This window comes from Thunnus maccoyii, chromosome 21 (assembly GCF_910596095.1).
Source record: "Thunnus maccoyii chromosome 21, fThuMac1.1, whole genome shotgun sequence".
Taxonomy (NCBI): domain Eukaryota; kingdom Metazoa; phylum Chordata; class Actinopteri; order Scombriformes; family Scombridae; genus Thunnus; species Thunnus maccoyii.
The window spans coordinates 3573507-3591711 of record NC_056553.1 but is presented as its reverse complement, the minus strand read 5'-3'; the positions used below and the strand labels follow the sequence as shown (position 1 = coordinate 3591711).

Sequence of the window (18205 nt, the reverse complement as noted above, 5' to 3'; positions counted from 1 at the left end):
TTAAAAACTTAATAATTCACACACATGCTTTAGTCTTTAACAGATATGTTTACCTTCTACATGAAGAATACTGGTACAACTTTTGAACATATTTTCCAATTAACTAATCAATTAGTCTCAAAAATGTCCTGTAACTGTTAGTTCATAGAATTTCTTCTCTCTCTCTCACACACACACACAGATACAAAAGCACGCAGGAATCCAGCTGAAAGTCGACCAATATGAACATTTATTTCTGGAAAGAAGTTACAAATCGTTTCCAAAGAGTTTCTACTCAGATTATAAGATATGTTAATCTGATTTTTACTTTCTTTTTCGGATACAGTCGTAGTAGCAAGGTATGTTTTTTTTTTTTTTAAATCCTCTATTCTGTTTTCCTACTGACAGACTGAAGACTGGTGGACTAAAGGATGCTGCGCTATGACTGAATGTGCCTCAAATCAGGACAGTAGTACTTTTATCGTTTACACAATTTCTTCTTTTAAAACAGCAACATGAGAGGAGGAGGAGGAGGAGGAGGAGGAGGAGGAGGAGGAGGAGCAGCGAGAAGACTGCAGAGTGGCGGGATGTGATGATGATGATGATGATGATGATGTCAGCCGCAGAAGCGCAGCGACACAGAAGAGACGTAAAGGGACGTGGAGTTAGAGGCCCGTTTCCCAGCCAGACCTGCCTCTGACACTGTGATCACTGCTGTGTCAAACATGTGTGACACCATTTTTAAAAAGGTAGCAGACGTGTAAAAATAAAGAAAAAAGACAGAAAAAACAGTAAAAAAGGTGCATAAATGGGAAAAAAAAACATTTTATGAACAAAAGAAGAATGTGAAATGTTGAACCTGCAAAATGTGAACCGATCTAATACATTTAAACAACAATAAAAATGTTTAAAAAATATGAAATACAGCTTGAAAAAAAAAAAAATCCCTTTAGTGTTCTGTATTATCATTTAGCGTCTGCTGACCAGGTTTTTTTTGGCTTTTTATGGATGCATTTATATCTCCGTTATGACAGTGAAGTCGTATCTACCAGTGCCACAAAGTGTTAAAGACCCCCCGCCCCCCCTCCCTCCAAAAAAAAAAAAAAGAGACAAACCCACGTTGCATCGCATGAACACTGTAAGCTCAGGTTGTGTTTGGATAAAAAGGGACATCGCCGGTACAACAAACAGTGAATTAAAGGATAATACTGGAGTTTGATCCCTCACAGACATGCCACCTACAAACAAGTTTAAGAAACGAGGAAACATCTGGTAACGTTTGCATACGGGGACATGAAAAGTCATTGTAGGCTGAGATGCAACTTTAAAAAAAAAAGACACCAGTATTCTCCTTTAAAATGTGCCTGTTAATCTGCAAGATCTATGTAATTTTCTTTTATATTTCCACTATGCGTTTGCTGATTTTTTTTATTAAACCCCTACTTCTTGGCAATCTGGTCAGTTTACACTGGAAGAAAGACTGTTCTCGAAGCATCCTTGCATTAGCCACATGCAGTGCTGCTGCTGAGGTGGAGAGGACAGACAGAGGCAGAGGATGAAACAAAGAGAGAAGAAGACAATTTGTAAAAACAACACAATTTCACAATGTCATTTGTCATAATAAATAATCCTATTACTGTTACTGCATAGCTCAGTGAAAGCAATACCTCAGAAAATAAATAACTTAAATAGTCGGCTGACAGACAGACAGAACTGCATCAGTATGTGCTCTAGCCCTTTTCACAGTTGGCTCATGGAAATAAAAAATAAAAATAAAAAAAAGGAGAAATAAATAAGTGGGAAGGACGAGGTCAGACACATGGAGCTGGTCTCTGAGCAGGGCTTGCTGGGCTGCAGGATCAAGGCGCTGGACTGCTTCGATGTGCAGCACGACAACAGAAAAATATTCCATCTACTGAATAAACTGATAAGACTTGAAGAGCTTCTGGTGACATTTCAGTGTCTGAAATCAACACAACCGGCTGCCAAATGCTGGTAAAATTTACCTTTGGTGGACAAACACTGGCTGGTAATTTTTTTTGAGTCATTCACAGCTGGAAGCCTTAGTTATACTGAGCTTTGTTGTTTGTATAAAAGTTTAAATTGAAATACACAAAACCTGGTTTTTTATACATGACAAACGTGAAATGAGTGGACCAATTCATGTGGAAAAGCTAGCTGCACATTTTATTTTTATTTCACCGTGAAACGACAGCCAGAAGGTTCATTTCAGACGCTGTTTAAATGATAAGGTTATTTTTCTATATTTTTCTTATTTTCATCAAATCTGATGTTTGGATCCAACAATGAACTGATCTACTAACAAGTATTGTGTTTGTATCAAAGCCTGATATAAAACACATCAGTGAGTCACATCGCTGCGCTGGGTCACATGTTCCTTCATCATGAAGAGTTTGGTCACGTTAGTTTGTTTAAAGACTAATAACAGCATCATGTTTTCAGTCTCCAGAGAGTAGTTCTGTGTTGTAGAGCTGCATTTTAATAGATTAGTTGCCAACTATTAAATTAATCAGCAACTATTTTGATTGATTAGTCATTTTTTTAAGATAAAACATTCACATTTTCTGATTGCAGCTTCTTAAATGTGAATATTCTCTGATGTCGTTAGTCTTCTATGACAGTAAACTGAATGTATTTGGGTTGTGGACTGTTTTGAAGGTGTCACGTTTGTCGCTGGGAAACAGTGATCATAATTTTTTGACATTTTATTAGTGGTGTAACGGAGCATAGTTGATCCGTGATCCGTATGCCGCTTAATTTAACAATTGAGTATTGAATATTTTATATATTTTAAGATTTTATTTAAACATTTGACATCTCGAATGTTGTTTTGATTTAATCCCATGGGCAGAAGTTCCTTGCTTTAAGTGTTTTACACAATAAATGGCGAGCAAAGTTATATTTGTCTCCTTTTTTTTTTTTACTGATCCGAAAAATTGATCTGATCCACGATTCAAAACAGTGATCCGATCCGAACCCGTGAGTTTTGTGATCCGTCGCATCCCTAAATTTTATGGAATAAACAACTAATCGATTAATTGAGAAAATAATCGTTGGTTGCAGCTCTACTGTGTTGTGCTACATGTCACAACCTCATACCTTTGTACTGAAGAGGTCAAGAGGTCGTTGATATGAAGCACAACAAGCTAGTGAAGCTGTCAACAGAACCACGTTCCTACATTACACAGAACTACTCTCTGGAGACTGAAAACATGATGCTGTTATTAGTCTCTGGAGCCGTTTCTAAACAAACTAACGTGACCAAACTCTTCATGATGAAGGAACATGTGACCCAGTGCAGCGGCGTGACTCACTGTTTTATATCAGGCTTTGATACAAACACAATAGTTGTCAGTAGATCAGTTCATTGTTGGATCCAAACATGAGATTTGATGACAATAAAAAAAAATTATAGAAAATCAGGTGAACCTTATCCTTTAATGTCTGCAACGTTACAGCTTGTGGTAACTGTACAGCTGCTTGGAAGGTTCACTGGTAAACTGTGCATTTACACCCGAGAGCCACAATAAGAACCGATAAAGTGCAGGGAATGTAGACGAGAGTAAGTAAAGCACTGCCAGTGACTAGACGGATACAAGCTGCTCTGAGAGGAAGATCTTTCTTTCTTTCCTAAACATCATCTCCCCCCCTAAAAAAAAAAAACAAAAACAAAAAAAACAAACCCCCTAACATCCTTTGACCCCTTTGCGGTATACAAATCCCCCGTCACTACCGTCATATGACATCATCACCGTCGTCAGCGTTACTGAATGAAGAATGAGCCCTCATGTACCATGTAGTGTTGTGTTTTTTTTTCCTCTAAATCTTGTAATCAACTCTCTCTCTCTCTCACACACACACACACACACACACACACACACACACACACATATTCTCAAACCAAGACGCAGAGGAAGGAGAAGGGACACAGAGAAACACGGTGATGATATATGAACATATATGAACAGTATGGTGGATATCTGGGAGTAAAGAGCAGAATTAGGACTAAAAGCTGGAACGCACTGGAAGCCAAAACTGAATTTATGAATTTATAAATCTGACAGTTTACAGCTGGTAGCAGATTGAAGCGTCGTCACTTAGCGCTGGTGTCTGTATTTTTTTTTCCCCCCCAAACACCATGATCATAGTATCTGTTTACTGGTCTCCTTTCTCTATAGTCTGCTTCGTTTTATTTGCAGACACACTATAAAATTAGCTACACTATACGATATAGTGTTAATATTTAGCTTAAACACCTGATTGTATGCTTCGTACAGGGCGTTATTTATTTGTGTTAAATAGTCTTGGTCGTATCTTAGCTTCTACTAAGCAAGAGTAACTTGATTTAAGATATATATGATGTTTGTTTGCCTTTAAATAGGCTGCTATGAAACCAGCAAAGAAACCTAATTCAGACCAGATTTGTTATAGAGGTTTGTAACAGCCACTTTGTGCTTCTAGTGTGCATAAAATAAATAAAAGGTTTTATTTGTAATTGCATGAATCTGATGCTTCCAGTGCGTTTCTGCAGCGAGCCTGACTGGACAGCCTAAATACAGTAGGTCAGTAGTAGAATAGGAAACTGACCACAGTCCAAACATAAACCAGCAGAAGGAAACCTTTTTTTTCGTCCCCCCCCCCCGCCCCCGCCCCCCAACAGATATTTTTCTTAAATTTTCTGAGAAAGCTAAATCTGAAAATGTTCAAGCTGACCGTTAACATGTGGCGTCTCCCTGCACGCCACGCTCCCGACCGCCTTCATTAAGAACAGCGACTCTATGGCCCCGGCGTGTCGGCCATCTTTTCCCTCACCTTAGGTAAGTGCTGGTCTCTAGTTTAAAAGCCTGCTCGTCAGCAGTCTCCCAGCTGTAAACACCTGGAGACTCCGGTCCAGAGCAGTGCATTCCAGTTTCTAATAAAAAAGGAGGCTCGGTGTGGAGCAGACCTCAGCTGCAGCGTCTCACGTGCTCTAGCACATACTCTGGGAAGTGCAGACTGCACACCTGCAGACCGTCCAGTTTGCAAGGCATCCTGGGATACTCGTCCTCCTTCCACTTGTTTTCGTCGGGGTCGAAGGTGAGGATGGAGTCACTGTAGTGGCCGTTGTAACACAGGCCGCCCAGCACCATGATCTGTCTGTCCAGCACTGCCACCCCGTGGCCGCTGCGCCCGATGGGCATGGAGGCGAGGATGGTCCACTCGTCTGTATCCGGGTCGTACACCTCGGTGGACGGGCAGCCCTGCGACTCGAAGGAAGCCCGCAGGATCACGCACACCCCTCCGAACACGTACAGCTTCCCGTTGTGAGAGATCATCTTGTGGAAGCAACGGGCGTAGTTCATTTTGGATTTGTTCTCCCAGCAGCTGGCGTGCGTGCCGGGCAGCAGCGGGCCTCGGCCGGCGCGTGTCCTGTGTGCGTCCGACCCGCCCGAGCTCCCTCCTCCTCCTCCTCCTCCCCCACCACCTCCCGCTTCCCGCCCCGGATCGAACACACACACCTGTTTAGAGGTGGACGAGGAGGTGATACCGCCAGTGATGTACAGTTTACCGTTGAGGACCGTTCCCTCGTGACCGTATTTGTTTACAGGATACGGGTCCACAAACTCCCAGCGGTCCTCCGTGATGTCGTAGCGCTCTGTGGAATAGAAGGTCTCGTCTCGCGTGCGGCCCGCCACCGCATAAATAAACTTGCCGATGACGCCCACGGCAAACTCTGACCTGCAAAATACAAATACCATGAATATGCATCGATCAATAAATAATTCATTAAAGGAAAGTCTGTGAGCATCTGCAAAAATCACCTTGAAATTAGCATAATGTGACAATAAATCCAAAAAATAAAAAAACAAAGAGATCTCAAGAAGCAATAACAACACCGGTCCAAGTAAACAACAAACAGCAGGGCTTCGGGCTCCTCTAACCTCGGCACAGACATGTCAGCCATGCGTAGCCAGGAGTTCTGACGAGGGTCGTAGCGGTAGACCTTGGAGGAGGCGTGAAACTCTCCGTCGGGCCCCAGCTCTTCTCCGCCCAGCAGGAAGGCAAAGTTGTTGATGATCGCCAGGCAGTCCGGCCGCAGCGGCACCTGAGGTCCCTCCAGCTCCCACCACACCTGAGGGATCAGAACACCACAAATTGATTTCAGATTATATAAACTGATTAGATCACAGATGTTCTCTGACAAACTTTTCTCCAACATCTGTACATATATGCAACCTAACAGCCACGTGTGCCCCTTTGCAGGCAGACAAACAACCAGACACCTTGGGCCGCTGCAGCAGCAGGATCTTGCTGTTGACCATGCTGTGACCGATCATTCCCCTGAAGACGGCGGTCTGCGGGCGGACGGAGCGGATGCGGTTGGAGCGCGTCTCCACCAGAGGCTGCTGGTTGACATCATGGAAGTAGCTGAGCGCCTGGTCCACCTCCTGCCTAAGCTGTCTGGAGTAGCGGTAGAACTCTGATGTCTTCACCTGTGAGGAGGAGGAAGAGGAGGGAATCGATTCCACTAAAGTAATTGAAATTCTTAATGTGTTTTGAAGGTGTGATGGTTGTTTAAAAAGGCAGATTTACACTGTCAGTCTGCTACATCTACAGAGGAAACTGCGCTCACCTTCTCAAAGATGTTGGCAGGAGTCATGAGGCAGAAGCGGATGGACTGGACGATGGTGTCCGTGTGTCTCCAGCGCCGCCGGTCATGTCGCAGCCACGCCTGCACGGCTTCGTATAGTTCAATTTCTGGGAAGCGACTCAGAGCATCGCTGTTCAGGTACGCCTGGTTCAGAGAGACGAAGACTGATTTAGTACATTTGTGATCGATTAGTGGACAAAAGCAATGACAACATCTGCACCTTAAAGACTGATTCAACAGTTTCCGTCACTTTTTTTTCAATTTACTTCAAGACTATTAGGGCTGTAATCAACCAAAGAAAATCTTGGTCGCCTAAAATCATACATAATCTTCAACTAATCGATTAGTCGCGGGACAGAGTGCACAGTAAACTCAGCAGCCACACATTTCTCTGTTCTGTATTTCTCTGTTTTGGGTCTTCAGGTTATGCTAACCAATCGTTGCTAACTTTGGAGCTAACCTCCTTCACTTTTCCAGCACTTGGGGAAACAACAGAAGTGACTTTTTAGTATTTATTAACTGACATACTGTAGTTCGTACTGTACATTTACTGCCAGACAACTTACCGCTAACCTTTACCTCTGCTCCTCCCCATCAACCGTCACCTCTCTGCCGATCGCTCGTTCCCGCTCGCTACGCAAACATACTACGCAATGACGTACTATTTAACAGAGTTACGCTACCAATAGTTTCCCAGGCAACGGCACACAGGTAGACTAACGTACCGAACACAGAGACTCCCAAACGCTTAATATTTCCAAATGAATGGATATTTGGCGTTAATTCTGGTATTAAAAAATATGTTTTTGGCCTGGCGGGGGTTCTCGTTGTTACAATTGTAGAAGAAACACTGATTCAGCAAACGTTCAGTACATTTAGTAAACGCCTAACGTTGAGTACGTTGAGCAGTCTCCATTAGTTTGGGCGAGTTCAAAGTTATGAAAACAACGGGGGTGTTTTGAATACACCCCCGTTTTCACAGGTAATTTGCGTAGACTGTATAAAAATATTGACGTAGTTACCGTGACGTCACCCGTTGGTTTCGGAGGAGCGGTTTTGAAGCTCAAAGCGGGCATGGATGTATAAAGAGGACTGGATACAGCATCGGAGGCGGGGCCACGTTCATTCTTATGAAAGTTGCTCAGTGGCGCATGAAGCCAAAAAAAATCGACTTCCCGGTATGAAAGTACCCGGATCTTCCGCATTGTGTGGCCCATGGAGCATGCGCACTAGTGACTTCCGCTGGCCGAGTGGGCTACTTCCGGTTTAGCCCTCTGGCTAACTTGAATAGGGATAAAACAATTCAATTATGCGGCTCTTCTAGGCTTTTGAAATGTGATCGGACCAAACAGATTTCATTCTGATAGTGAGACAAGTCATTTCACGGGGGTTGTGACGCTCAGAAAAATGTATCTACTGATTTACAGACGTCTCTTTCACAATGTAACTCTATGGGAAAAAGTCTTTTTGGGCCAGTGTGCATCACGTGACGTTGTAATTACACGGTTTGGCCGCTATGTCAAATTTGCTTCAAAGCCTGGGCTCTTCCTGTATCCAGTTCTCTTTATACATCCATGAAAGTAACACAGAGATTATTCGACCAATGAGAATTTAATCGGACGAGAGCATATCGACCAACTAGTCGACCAGGAGACTACAGCCCTAAAGACTATCTGGTTTGTGTGCAGTATTATCTAGTGCTGGTGACCAGCAAAGTTTAGGAGTCGGATGTGGGGCAAGACCACGTCAAAACTGGAGTCAGATTATTAACAGGAATAAAAAAACAGTAGCTGTTTAGCTCTACTTCTACTGACAGGAGCTACACTGTTTTTTGATCTGCTCTAAATGCTAAAAACCCATTTGTTCAGACAAGCATTTGGGTAGTATGTGCTGTTTTATCTTAATTTGTCCATTTCATCTGCTCTACTTGTGTATTTTATCTGGTGTCTTTGCTTTTCTTTATTCTGATTTTATTTTATTTCTTTGACTATGAAGCACTTTGTAACTGGTGTTTGTGAAAGGTGCTATATAAATAAACTTTGCTTGCTTGCTAAATGCTGTTAAATTACAATCTTTGCTTCACACTGATCACCAACAAAACACATCCAAATACTTTTTGCTGTACTGATACATGTTAAACGTTCTCTGCAGCTGCTTCACAGTTAAAATGATCCCGAGGTGTCGTGTTTTTTGCTGACAAAGAGGGGAGGCAGTTCAGAACACGCTGATGCTTTTATGGAGATTAATGGGAAGAAAAGTGACACAGGGATGTAAGCGCTAGGTTTTTCCTGTCAGCTGTTCATAGTGAGCAGTTGTACGGTCAGAGAGATTAAAGTATTTATGGAAAACAAACTGTAAAAATGAAAAAATTGAAAACTGAAGAGTATAAAGCAGCCTTGATGATGAACTTCTTAATCTCACATTATTGCATTGGTATCTCCTTAGCTACAAATTATGTTTACTGAATGCATCTCAAAGAGTTTTAGAGTTTGGGATGTAAACTTGGTATCAATTACACAACATGCATAAAGGAAAGTTTCTGCTAAAAGAGTCTGCTAATAGATTTGCACGTTGTACGGAAAGAAAAGCAAATCAGTGGAAACCTGGAACAGAAGTAACATCCACATTTCTAAGAAAAGCAACAGGATGTAATGTAAAGTATACAGTTAGTGATTTGTTAGTGATTTGAACCTGCAGTCTCTCGAGGCTGAGGTAGGACAGGAAGTCGGGTCGGCTCATGAGAGGGACAAAGTTATCAAGTAGGAAGTTATCGAGTTGCTCCTGGACGCCCTCCACCCCCACGCTGAAGTCCTCCAGGAGGCGCATGACCTCGGCGCAGTTCTCCAGACAGATCTTGGCCAGCAGGAAGGAGCAGCAGAACTCCACCGCCTCCGTGAGCTGGACGTACATGGCCGCCTGACGCCACAGGAAGAGAGAGGAGGAGGAAGAGGAGGAGGAGGAGGAGGAAACAGTAGAGGTTTGACGGAGAGAATGTTGTGATAATGAAGAAGTGGAAAATACAGATTCTGGACAACTTCTTTTTGATCAGTCTTGGCTCAAATTGTAGCACAAGTACTTTATGTTACATGAACAAAGAACCATCGTACGTGTGTGTGTGTGTGTGTGTGTGTGTGTGTGTGTGTGTGTGTGTGCGTGTGCGTTTGGCGTTACCTGTAGGATCTCTTGGACGGTGGGCATGCTGAGCTCCAGCGAGCCATAGTACATGAATCGGAGAATGTGGCCGAACCCTGCTGCTGTCAGTCCCTTCATGTGGATCTTGTCCTGGTCCCTCTCCCTCATGTCAGCTGTGAACATGACCCGGAAGTAGTCGCTCTGGGTGGCTAGCAGCGCCTTGTGGGCCTGCAGGAGGAGCGAGAACAGTAGATGGACACACGTTTACAAAATGACAGCAGCGGCGGCGGCAACAGTAGAGTTTAGAGTTACTCATCAGGCTCTACATGATGAAGCCCGTCAGTTCATCTCTGAACTGTTGTGTCTTTATAGTCACTTAAAGTCTCTCAGATCAGCTAAACAGAGTCTGCTGATGCTCCCAGAGGTCGACTTAAGATGAAGGGAGACCGAGCGTCAGATTATTCAGCTCAACTGTAACTTTATACACACTGTATACAGATTCACTCGCTTCTTTAAACTGCTGTTTGCTGTTTTGTAAAGTTTATTTTGTTGATATTATTTCCGTTTTGTAAATATAAATCTTGTTGTTACTATCATGCATGTTTGATGCTTTTAAAGTGAAACACTTTGTAGCTTTTTGTTTTGCTATATTAATAACTTACTTTAAAACGTTTTAGGAAATGTTCAGTAAGACAATGTAGGACTGTGATATGTAGTTTACGCTCCTGTTTGAGGGCTGCGAATCATTTAAAGGGGACATATCATGCTTTTTTTTGTTATTTATATATTGTAATGATGTCGAATATTAAACAGGTAAATATATGTAAAAACTGCCAACAAGCTGACTTTGTTGCTAAGGAGGTTGTTAAGGTTTTTCTATGTGTTGTCCACTTTCATATTCTGGATCAGATTTTGGCTCCAACATGTACGGATGGATTTGAGAAGTTGACATTCGGAGTAAAGAAGGAGAAAAAGAAGTGAAATCCTGCTACTATAGTTTGTTTACGTAGCCTCCGGAGCCGGAGGAAGCTTCCTGAAGCTGACCAATCAGAACAGTGTGGGCTCATCAGGAGGCGGGCCTTAAAGAGACAGGAGCTAAAACTGCCTGTTTCAGACAGAGGCTGAACTGAGGGGCTGCATAAAGGACCAGTAGAAGATAAATAAGGAGTTTAACTGGAAATCATGCAAAGATTTCCAGTAGAGAATATAAATATAGGGGAAATGTGCATGATATGTCTCGTTTAAAGTAACATACATGCGTGTGTGTGTCTGCTTTTTGTGTACCTGGAAGTGGTGCTCCTCTATCAACAGCGTGACATCCAGCAGCAGACGCTCCTCGTACAGCGCCCGGAAGCCCGACGACACGCTCCCATCGTGCACCTGGGACAGGTACACCTCCACATCCGCCCCCGACATAACACACCTGAGGGCATGAAGGAGAGCGAGGAGCAGGAGGGGCAGAGACACGGGAGCGTTAGATAACAGATCTATAACTAGGAGTGAAAAGTGAAAAAGGCAACTGGAAACTTCTTGATTTCTTTAAGAGCTAAAGTCCAGATGCGTTTTGGACCAGGATGATCTGCACAGAAACCAGATCCATAAAGGTCAAAACTACTGAACTTAAGTGCAGCTGTCTAAAGCAAACATAAAGCAGGGATGCACAAGAATTAAAAACTATTTTAAAAAAACAAAAAAAAAAAAGACCTCAGCAGGCAAAAACACTGCGAGTCTCTCCAAGGAAAAGATTGTGTTTGTGCGAGTGCTGCTGGAAACAGTAAATCTGGAACTGGAAGGACATTCAATAGGACGTTCAGCATTAAAAGCTCAGCACTTCAGCTGCTGCATCCTAACAAGCCGTTCCTCTTTTCACAGCCAAACGTACTCTGTGTGTGTGTGTGTGTGTGTGTGTGTGCGTGCGTTTCAGCGCTGACACACGCTGGAGAAATACCCTGCTCCACTGCAACACAGTCAGTCAGGACGGTGGGAAAAAAAATAAAAATAAAATAAATAGAGAGAGGAAATCACGTCTACTGTAGTGTGTCATTTCATCCCAAAGTCTTCTGCATGAACACACACACACACACACACACACACACACACACACACACACACACACACACACAGAAACGTAACAACATGGACCAGAGTTGCCCTCTGAGATTCTTCCTGTTATTCTGCAATAACAGGAAGAAACAGATAGAAGCTGACAAAAATGCACAGGACTAACATTTGCAAGTGTTTCATTTGTTTATTTATTTGTTTACACTTAAGATGAATTTACTTTATGTTTAAATAGAAATACAGTAGCCTATAATAAGCCGATTGTGTTGAAGATGAGAATAATTCAAATCTTAAATAGTTTCATTTGTTAATCTATTCTTGTTTATTTATTAGTTTCTTATATTTAATGAGAAATTAAGAAATCAGCTGATCCTTTTGAAGAAGAGATGTCAGTTATTTCATAGTGAATTTCTTTTATTCACGTTTTTTTTTTTTTATTTAAACAGAACTGCATGTGTACTTCCTGTCTCATTATTCTAATAAATCCATACTGTTGCCCGACTTTATATGTCTGCAATTTAAACAGGCTGCAGTTCAACTCTTGCATCATATACCATATACGTCTTTTATTGATTTTTAAATGCTCTAAACTACGTTGCCTTTGACTACAGTATGTTAATGTGGTCAAATCATCACTGAAACTCATGCTGATGGATTTCCTGATCGCCAGAAACTTATTGAAAAGCCGAATCTGATCAAAATCCCGAGTGTGAACATGAACACACAGAACTTTAATTTAAACACACGACAGAGTAAAAAAAAAAAAAACACTCACATCGTCGTCATCTTCGCACAAACTCACAGTCGCTCATTAAGAATGGAAATGAAAACACAAACACACACACACACAGCACACTCACCTCTGATTGGCCACGGGCATGTCAGAGGGGGTTGTCCGAGCCAATCAGAGGACAGTGCCCCTTGTGTCCAGTAGATGCTAACAAAGTCCCTTTTTCTGAGCGTCAATCACCTGGACGACAAAGTCAACACACAACCGCCACATTAAAAGCACGAACGTCTGCAGAATTATTAAAAAAAAAAAAAAATCCACACATGGACTTCTGCAGATGTTAAAAATCTTTAATGATACACCACATGGCCAAAAGTATGTGGACACCTGAACATTACAACCATATGTGATTGATGAACAGCTCATGTCCACATACTTTTGGCCTTATTGTGTATTTCAACACAAACGAGTCAATTCACTTCTTATGTTTAAATACCAGCTGTTGACTAAAATGTGGCAAAATAAAACAATAACAGCAAGAAAATCCAATATGGCTTCAAACTTGCTTATTCTAAAGATGAAAATGAAGGTTAAATGAAATTAATGTTAGTTGCAGCTTTAATTGATTCACGTTTAAAAGATTATTTCAGTTTCTCACAACTTCGGTCTTATTTCTGTACTTTTGTCCATCATTTCTGTTGCTAATAATAAGATTTTACTCATCGAGTTAATGGCAACATCTGAGAAATAAAACCTCCATGTAAGTCAAACAAAAGAAATGATTATCCAAATTGTCTGTTGTAAACATCCATCATAGATCCACTGGAGTTTCTGTAGTTGTGTGACCACAGTTTTCCTGTTTAATGAGGGATTATGACCTAAATATTAACAGTGCTCACTTTCAATTTGACCTCCAAATAAAGTGCTTTGTGTCTTCTGTCTGATTGTTCATGTTTCTTGACTCGTTCCGTCATCATGTTCCCACATATCAGCATTTATTTATTAGCAGCACTGATAGAGACGATGGACAAAACTATTAAAAATAAGACCCGAGATGTGATAAATTGGAAATATCCTTTAATTAAATAAGGAAAGATCTGTTTCCAACTGAACATGACCACTCAGAGCAGTACATGAAAAGAAATATCAAAGGTAGGAAGGAAAAAGCAAACTAAATATTTCTGCTATTAACACATTTTTGTATTTATTTAAGAGAGGACGAGAAAGTGGAAAAAACTAATAGGAAGTGTTGGTGAACAAATAAAAATGTTTGATATTTCCTACAAAGCTGAATTTTTATCAGATGCTTTTTAGAATAAGATTTGCTGCCCACAACGTCTACGTCTCATTATCAGAGGAGCCGATTGCTCAAAGACACTTCAGCATCATGAGTATTATTCAGCTCTAACGTTTAACCCGTCGTCCGCTGTCACATCCCCCAAAAAAATACAAAAGGACTGAAATGAAGCAGATGGTCGGGAGGAGGGGAGAGAGGAGTCAGAGGGGGTCAGATGGACGTTAGGTCTAACATGGGGAGTAGATGTAGAGAAGGAAGATCGTACCTTTTGGAGCCCGGGCGTACAATCACAGGCTTTGATGGCTGAGCGCTAAGGGGCCGCTCGCATTTCCTGTGTTTATGTTTCCCTGGTTCTAACAGAAGAAGAAGAGAAAGAGATGCATAAGACGAGGGAGGAGGAGGAGCAGAGAGCACAACAACAAATCATATCCAGTTAATAAGCTCAAATTATTACATTTCAGTGTAAATATCAGCTGTAATATTTACAGTCAGCACAGTTTATATTAACTTAGTCTAATCCAAGAAAACAATAAATGTTGCTTTTCTTCTCCTTATTCCTCAGAAGGGTTAAAACTAATGAGTTTAACTGCCTACTAGGGCGGCAACGAACAATCATTGTGATTACACATTAATCTGCAGAATATTTTCCCTATTAATGGATTGTTTAGACTATAAAATGTCAAAAAAGAGGTGAAAAACCTTCATCACAGCTTCCAGAACCCAAAGTGATGTTTTTAAATGTCTCGTCTCAATGAACAAACAGTGAAAAACCAACAAATATTGAATTTACCGTCATACGAGATTAAAAAAAATGCAGCAAATCCTCATATCTGAGAAGCTGCAACCAGCTAGTATTTGGCATTTTTGTGGCTGAAACGATTAATTGTGTTAAATGTCGGTGTTTTCACGCTCTCATCAGGATCCTGGCAGCGTCAGTCAGACCCTGGACGAGTTTCTCTGTGTCTGACAGAGAGCGGCGCAGTTTACAGATGTTCCTGAGATGGTAGAAAGACTTTGAATAGATGTTTTATACGGTATTTGTTTCCTCTTTTTGTCCTTCATGCTTGTTTATGTTTTATTGTTTTTATGCCTCGATGCCGGCGATAAACATGGCCGGAGGCGTTATGTTCTCCTATTCTCTGAGGAACGCCTGGAGGGAATTTCTTCAAATGAAGCACAAACGTCAACTTGGATTCAAGGATGAACTGATTAGAATTTGGTGGTCAAAGGTCAAAGGTCACTGTGACCTTACAAAACACGTTTTTGACTATAACACAAGAATTCATATGCTAATCATGACAGAGTTTCACACGTATGTCCAATAGGATAAAAAATGAGTGATGAAATTTTATATCCTAAAAAGGTCAAAGGTCAACTTCACTGTGACATCATACTGGATTATTATGGCTATTATTCAACGCCATCACTCAGGAACAGAAGGGGAGATTGTCACCGTATTTCACATTTGGTCGCATACTGAATCAGTGACACTAATCGTGAAACTGTGGTGATTGTTTAGATGTTTTGTGCTGCCTGGTTGAAGATGTGTGTGAGGCATTTATCCGTGTTTTAGAGTTTATAGCTTCTTTGCAGCAACATCCATCTCTGAAGCATCATCTACTGTCATGACTACAACTTTGTGTTCAATCACAATCAGCTTTACTGGCTAAACATGTGAAGGGAAATACACTTAATACCTTTTTATTAAATTCCTTCAAAGTGTTCACTACAAATATTATCTGAGTGTGGACAGACATGGATGTAAACTGCAACTTGACTGGTTGGTGGAGGCAGACAACCGTGAGGCTGTGTTTACAGTTTGAATTTGACTGTTTTCAATAAAGTTGAGGGGGAGAGAAAAACCATATTTGTCCCTAAAACCAATACAAAAAACAAAATAATAGATGTTAGTGTGCTACAGAGACAGTGCACGCTCAGATTAACGTCCCAAAACAAAGGCTGCACATAACGCTGCACAGACAGCTCCGGTGTGTGAGCTAAACACCTGGAGCTCTAATATATAATTTAAAGGTTATATTTCTCTCCGCAGCTCGCTACCTGACCGGCCGCATTAACTGTCACGACTCTCGGTGGTGGTGACCGGAGCTACGGGGCGACCGGAGCTGAGCTCGACCCGGGGAAACAGCTTTAGCTTAGCGGCTAAAGTCCAGTCGTCTCACCTCGGCGGTGCGAATCCCCACAACCCCTCTTCGACCAGGCAGCTCTGGCTCCTTCGGACATGAAGTTGCGGGTTCAATTCCGGAGTCAAGAAAGCGGACGGCGGCGGTGCTCCGCCATAGTGTCGCCCAGCAGCCAGACGAAGAGACCCCCCACTCGGCGCTGAATTAAACGGGTAACAAACCACAGCGGTCCACTAGCTTTGCGGACGCCATTTTCTGCGCCGGCGTCATTTCCCTTTTGGGCGGAACTGAAGGGCGTAGTTGCGCTGCAGCAAAGATCGTATATACTCAAGATGTGTCACTCCACTCTGTTACTGTTTTCCAGCTCTCAAAACGTGAAGCAAAATATTTCATTTGCTCTCTAAAACCCCCAGTGGTGGAAGAAATACTCTTTCACATAAAGATCCCCTCCAGACATGTTTAAGATGTTTATAAAATAATTTGAATAATTATGTGTGTCTGAAATTGTTTTTTCAGAAAAAAAAGTTCAATTATCTTGTTAAAATCCATAAAATTAGTCTACAGAATCTATGATTATGTAAATGTATTTCCTTTCAAGTTTTCCTGCTGGACACAAGATGTCTCTACTTCACTGTGAAATCCATTCTCAGTGTTTGTGCACAGGAGACTTCAAGTTTTCACATCACACTTGACCAGAATTGGTTTCCAAACTATTTGTGATGTTACAAATCACGCTCTTAATATCAGATCTTCAGTGAGCTCAGAGAAACTTTCCACTGTCAGCAGATAAATGTGAAAACAAACTCTGTACATACATCATTTTGCACAGAAAATCTCAAACATCCAACTGTAGGAACAAGAAGAAAAACATATTTTGAGTGGAGATGACCAATACAAGTACCAATACAGCAATGTAAAAATATACCATTATAAGTAAAAGTCCTGCATAAAACATAAAAGTATATAAGTATTATGAGCTTGATGTAGTTAAAGTATTGCAGTAAAAGTACATAAGTATTATGAGCTTGATGTAGTTAAAGTATTGCAGTAAAAGTAGTGGTTTGGTCCCTCTGACTGATATATTATTATATATGACATCATTAGATTATTAATAGTGAAGCATCAGTGTTAGAGCAGCATGTTACTGTTGTAGCTGCTGGAGGTGGAGCTAGTTTACACTACTTTATATACAGTTAGCTAGTTTAGTCCAGTGGTTCCCAACCTAGGGGTCGGGCCCCTCCAAAGGGTCAGCAGATAAATCTGAGGGGTCGTGAGATGATTAATGGGAGAGGAAAGAAGAAAAAACAAAGTTCTGATACACAAATCTGTTTTCAGTTTTTGGACTTTTTCTCTAATCTTCGATTTTTGCTGAAATATTGGATCATTTGAACATTTATTGAAATGAAAGCATGTGAGAAGTTTAGAGGGAAAAATCACTATTTGGTGGAGCTGTTAACAACTCATAGACATGTGAAATGTGACCCCGACTACACACTGCTTTTTGTAAGACGTCAAAAGACAAAAAGGTTGGAAACCACTGGTTTCATCTTTAACAATGTGTTGTATTTTAAAAGCTTGTTATATTATCCATTGTGTCAAATCTTCATCTGAAAAGTAACTAAAGCTGTCAAATAAATGTAGTGGAGTAGAAAGTACAATATTTCCCTCTGAAATGTAGAAAGTAGCATCACATGGAAATACTCAAGTAAAGTACAAGAACCTCAATATTCCAGCACTGGTTCTGTATCAGTTAATGTATGAAGTAACAGTGAATTAACATTCATTAATTGATGATTTATTAAGTGTTAACTAATCACATAAAGTCTTAATGATTTGATTCTTTGTTAATGAGCACTGATACATCCTGCATTAATTCACTGCATTGTACCTTTATTATGAAGTCTTACAAAAATGTACAGAGTAAAAGTTATATCAGTCTTCTTGTGTAAAAACCTCATAATTATCTGAGCTGAAAGATAACAAAGTTTGTTGCTCAACATTTTCAACACACTTAAATCTCCCAGTCATTTGAACAGCGGCAGTGTGCTGACAGAGAGCAAAACACTGCAGTCTTCTGTTGAACCAGTTTGTCGGTCAACATTTTCAGCACACATAAAGGTTTTCAAACTCAAAATCAGAACAGTTACAGCCATCAAACACAATCACATGTGGAGATTTGACACCAACAACATGATCTCTCCCATTAAATGAAA

At 41.1% G+C, this 18205-nt stretch overlaps 1 protein-coding gene across 7 annotated transcripts; it reads right to left on the bottom strand.

Moving 5' to 3' along the window:
* Positions 1-206: 206 nt before the first annotated feature.
* On the bottom strand, positions 207-16356 carry klhl15 (kelch-like family member 15). Of its 7 annotated transcripts, none has more exons than XM_042399557.1 (10): positions 16032-16356; positions 14117-14204; positions 11048-11186; positions 9803-9991; positions 9323-9547; positions 6614-6775; positions 6264-6473; positions 5922-6121; positions 4714-5718; positions 207-1503 (listed from the first exon to the last, which is right to left on the bottom strand). In XM_042399557.1, exons 1-9 carry the CDS (start codon positions 16090-16092, stop codon positions 4947-4949), a joined length of 2046 nt encoding a protein of 681 aa, XP_042255491.1. In that variant the 5' UTR covers positions 16093-16356; the 3' UTR covers positions 207-1503; positions 4714-4946. The 7 variants fall into 7 exon arrangements, with proteins under 7 accessions (XP_042255491.1, XP_042255492.1, XP_042255495.1 ...); XM_042399558.1 differs by having other exon boundaries at positions 207-1500; XM_042399561.1 differs by having other exon boundaries at positions 207-690.
* Positions 16357-18205: the final 1849 nt, after the last annotated feature.

Bases quoted from the DNA above. Each gene is read 5' to 3' on its own strand.
- klhl15 (XM_042399557.1), bottom strand. From the start codon at position 16,092: ATGTCCGAAGGAGCCAGAGCTGCCTGGTCGAAGAGGGGTTGTGGGGAT. The intron at 9,548-9,802 runs GTAACGCCAAAC...CTGTGGCGTCAG, and splicing joins CCGTCCAAGAGATCCTACAG to GCGGCCATGTACGTCCAGCT. The intron at 6,474-6,613 runs GTGAGCGCAGTT...TCCTCCTCACAG, and splicing joins CTGCCAACATCTTTGAGAAG to GTGAAGACATCAGAGTTCTA.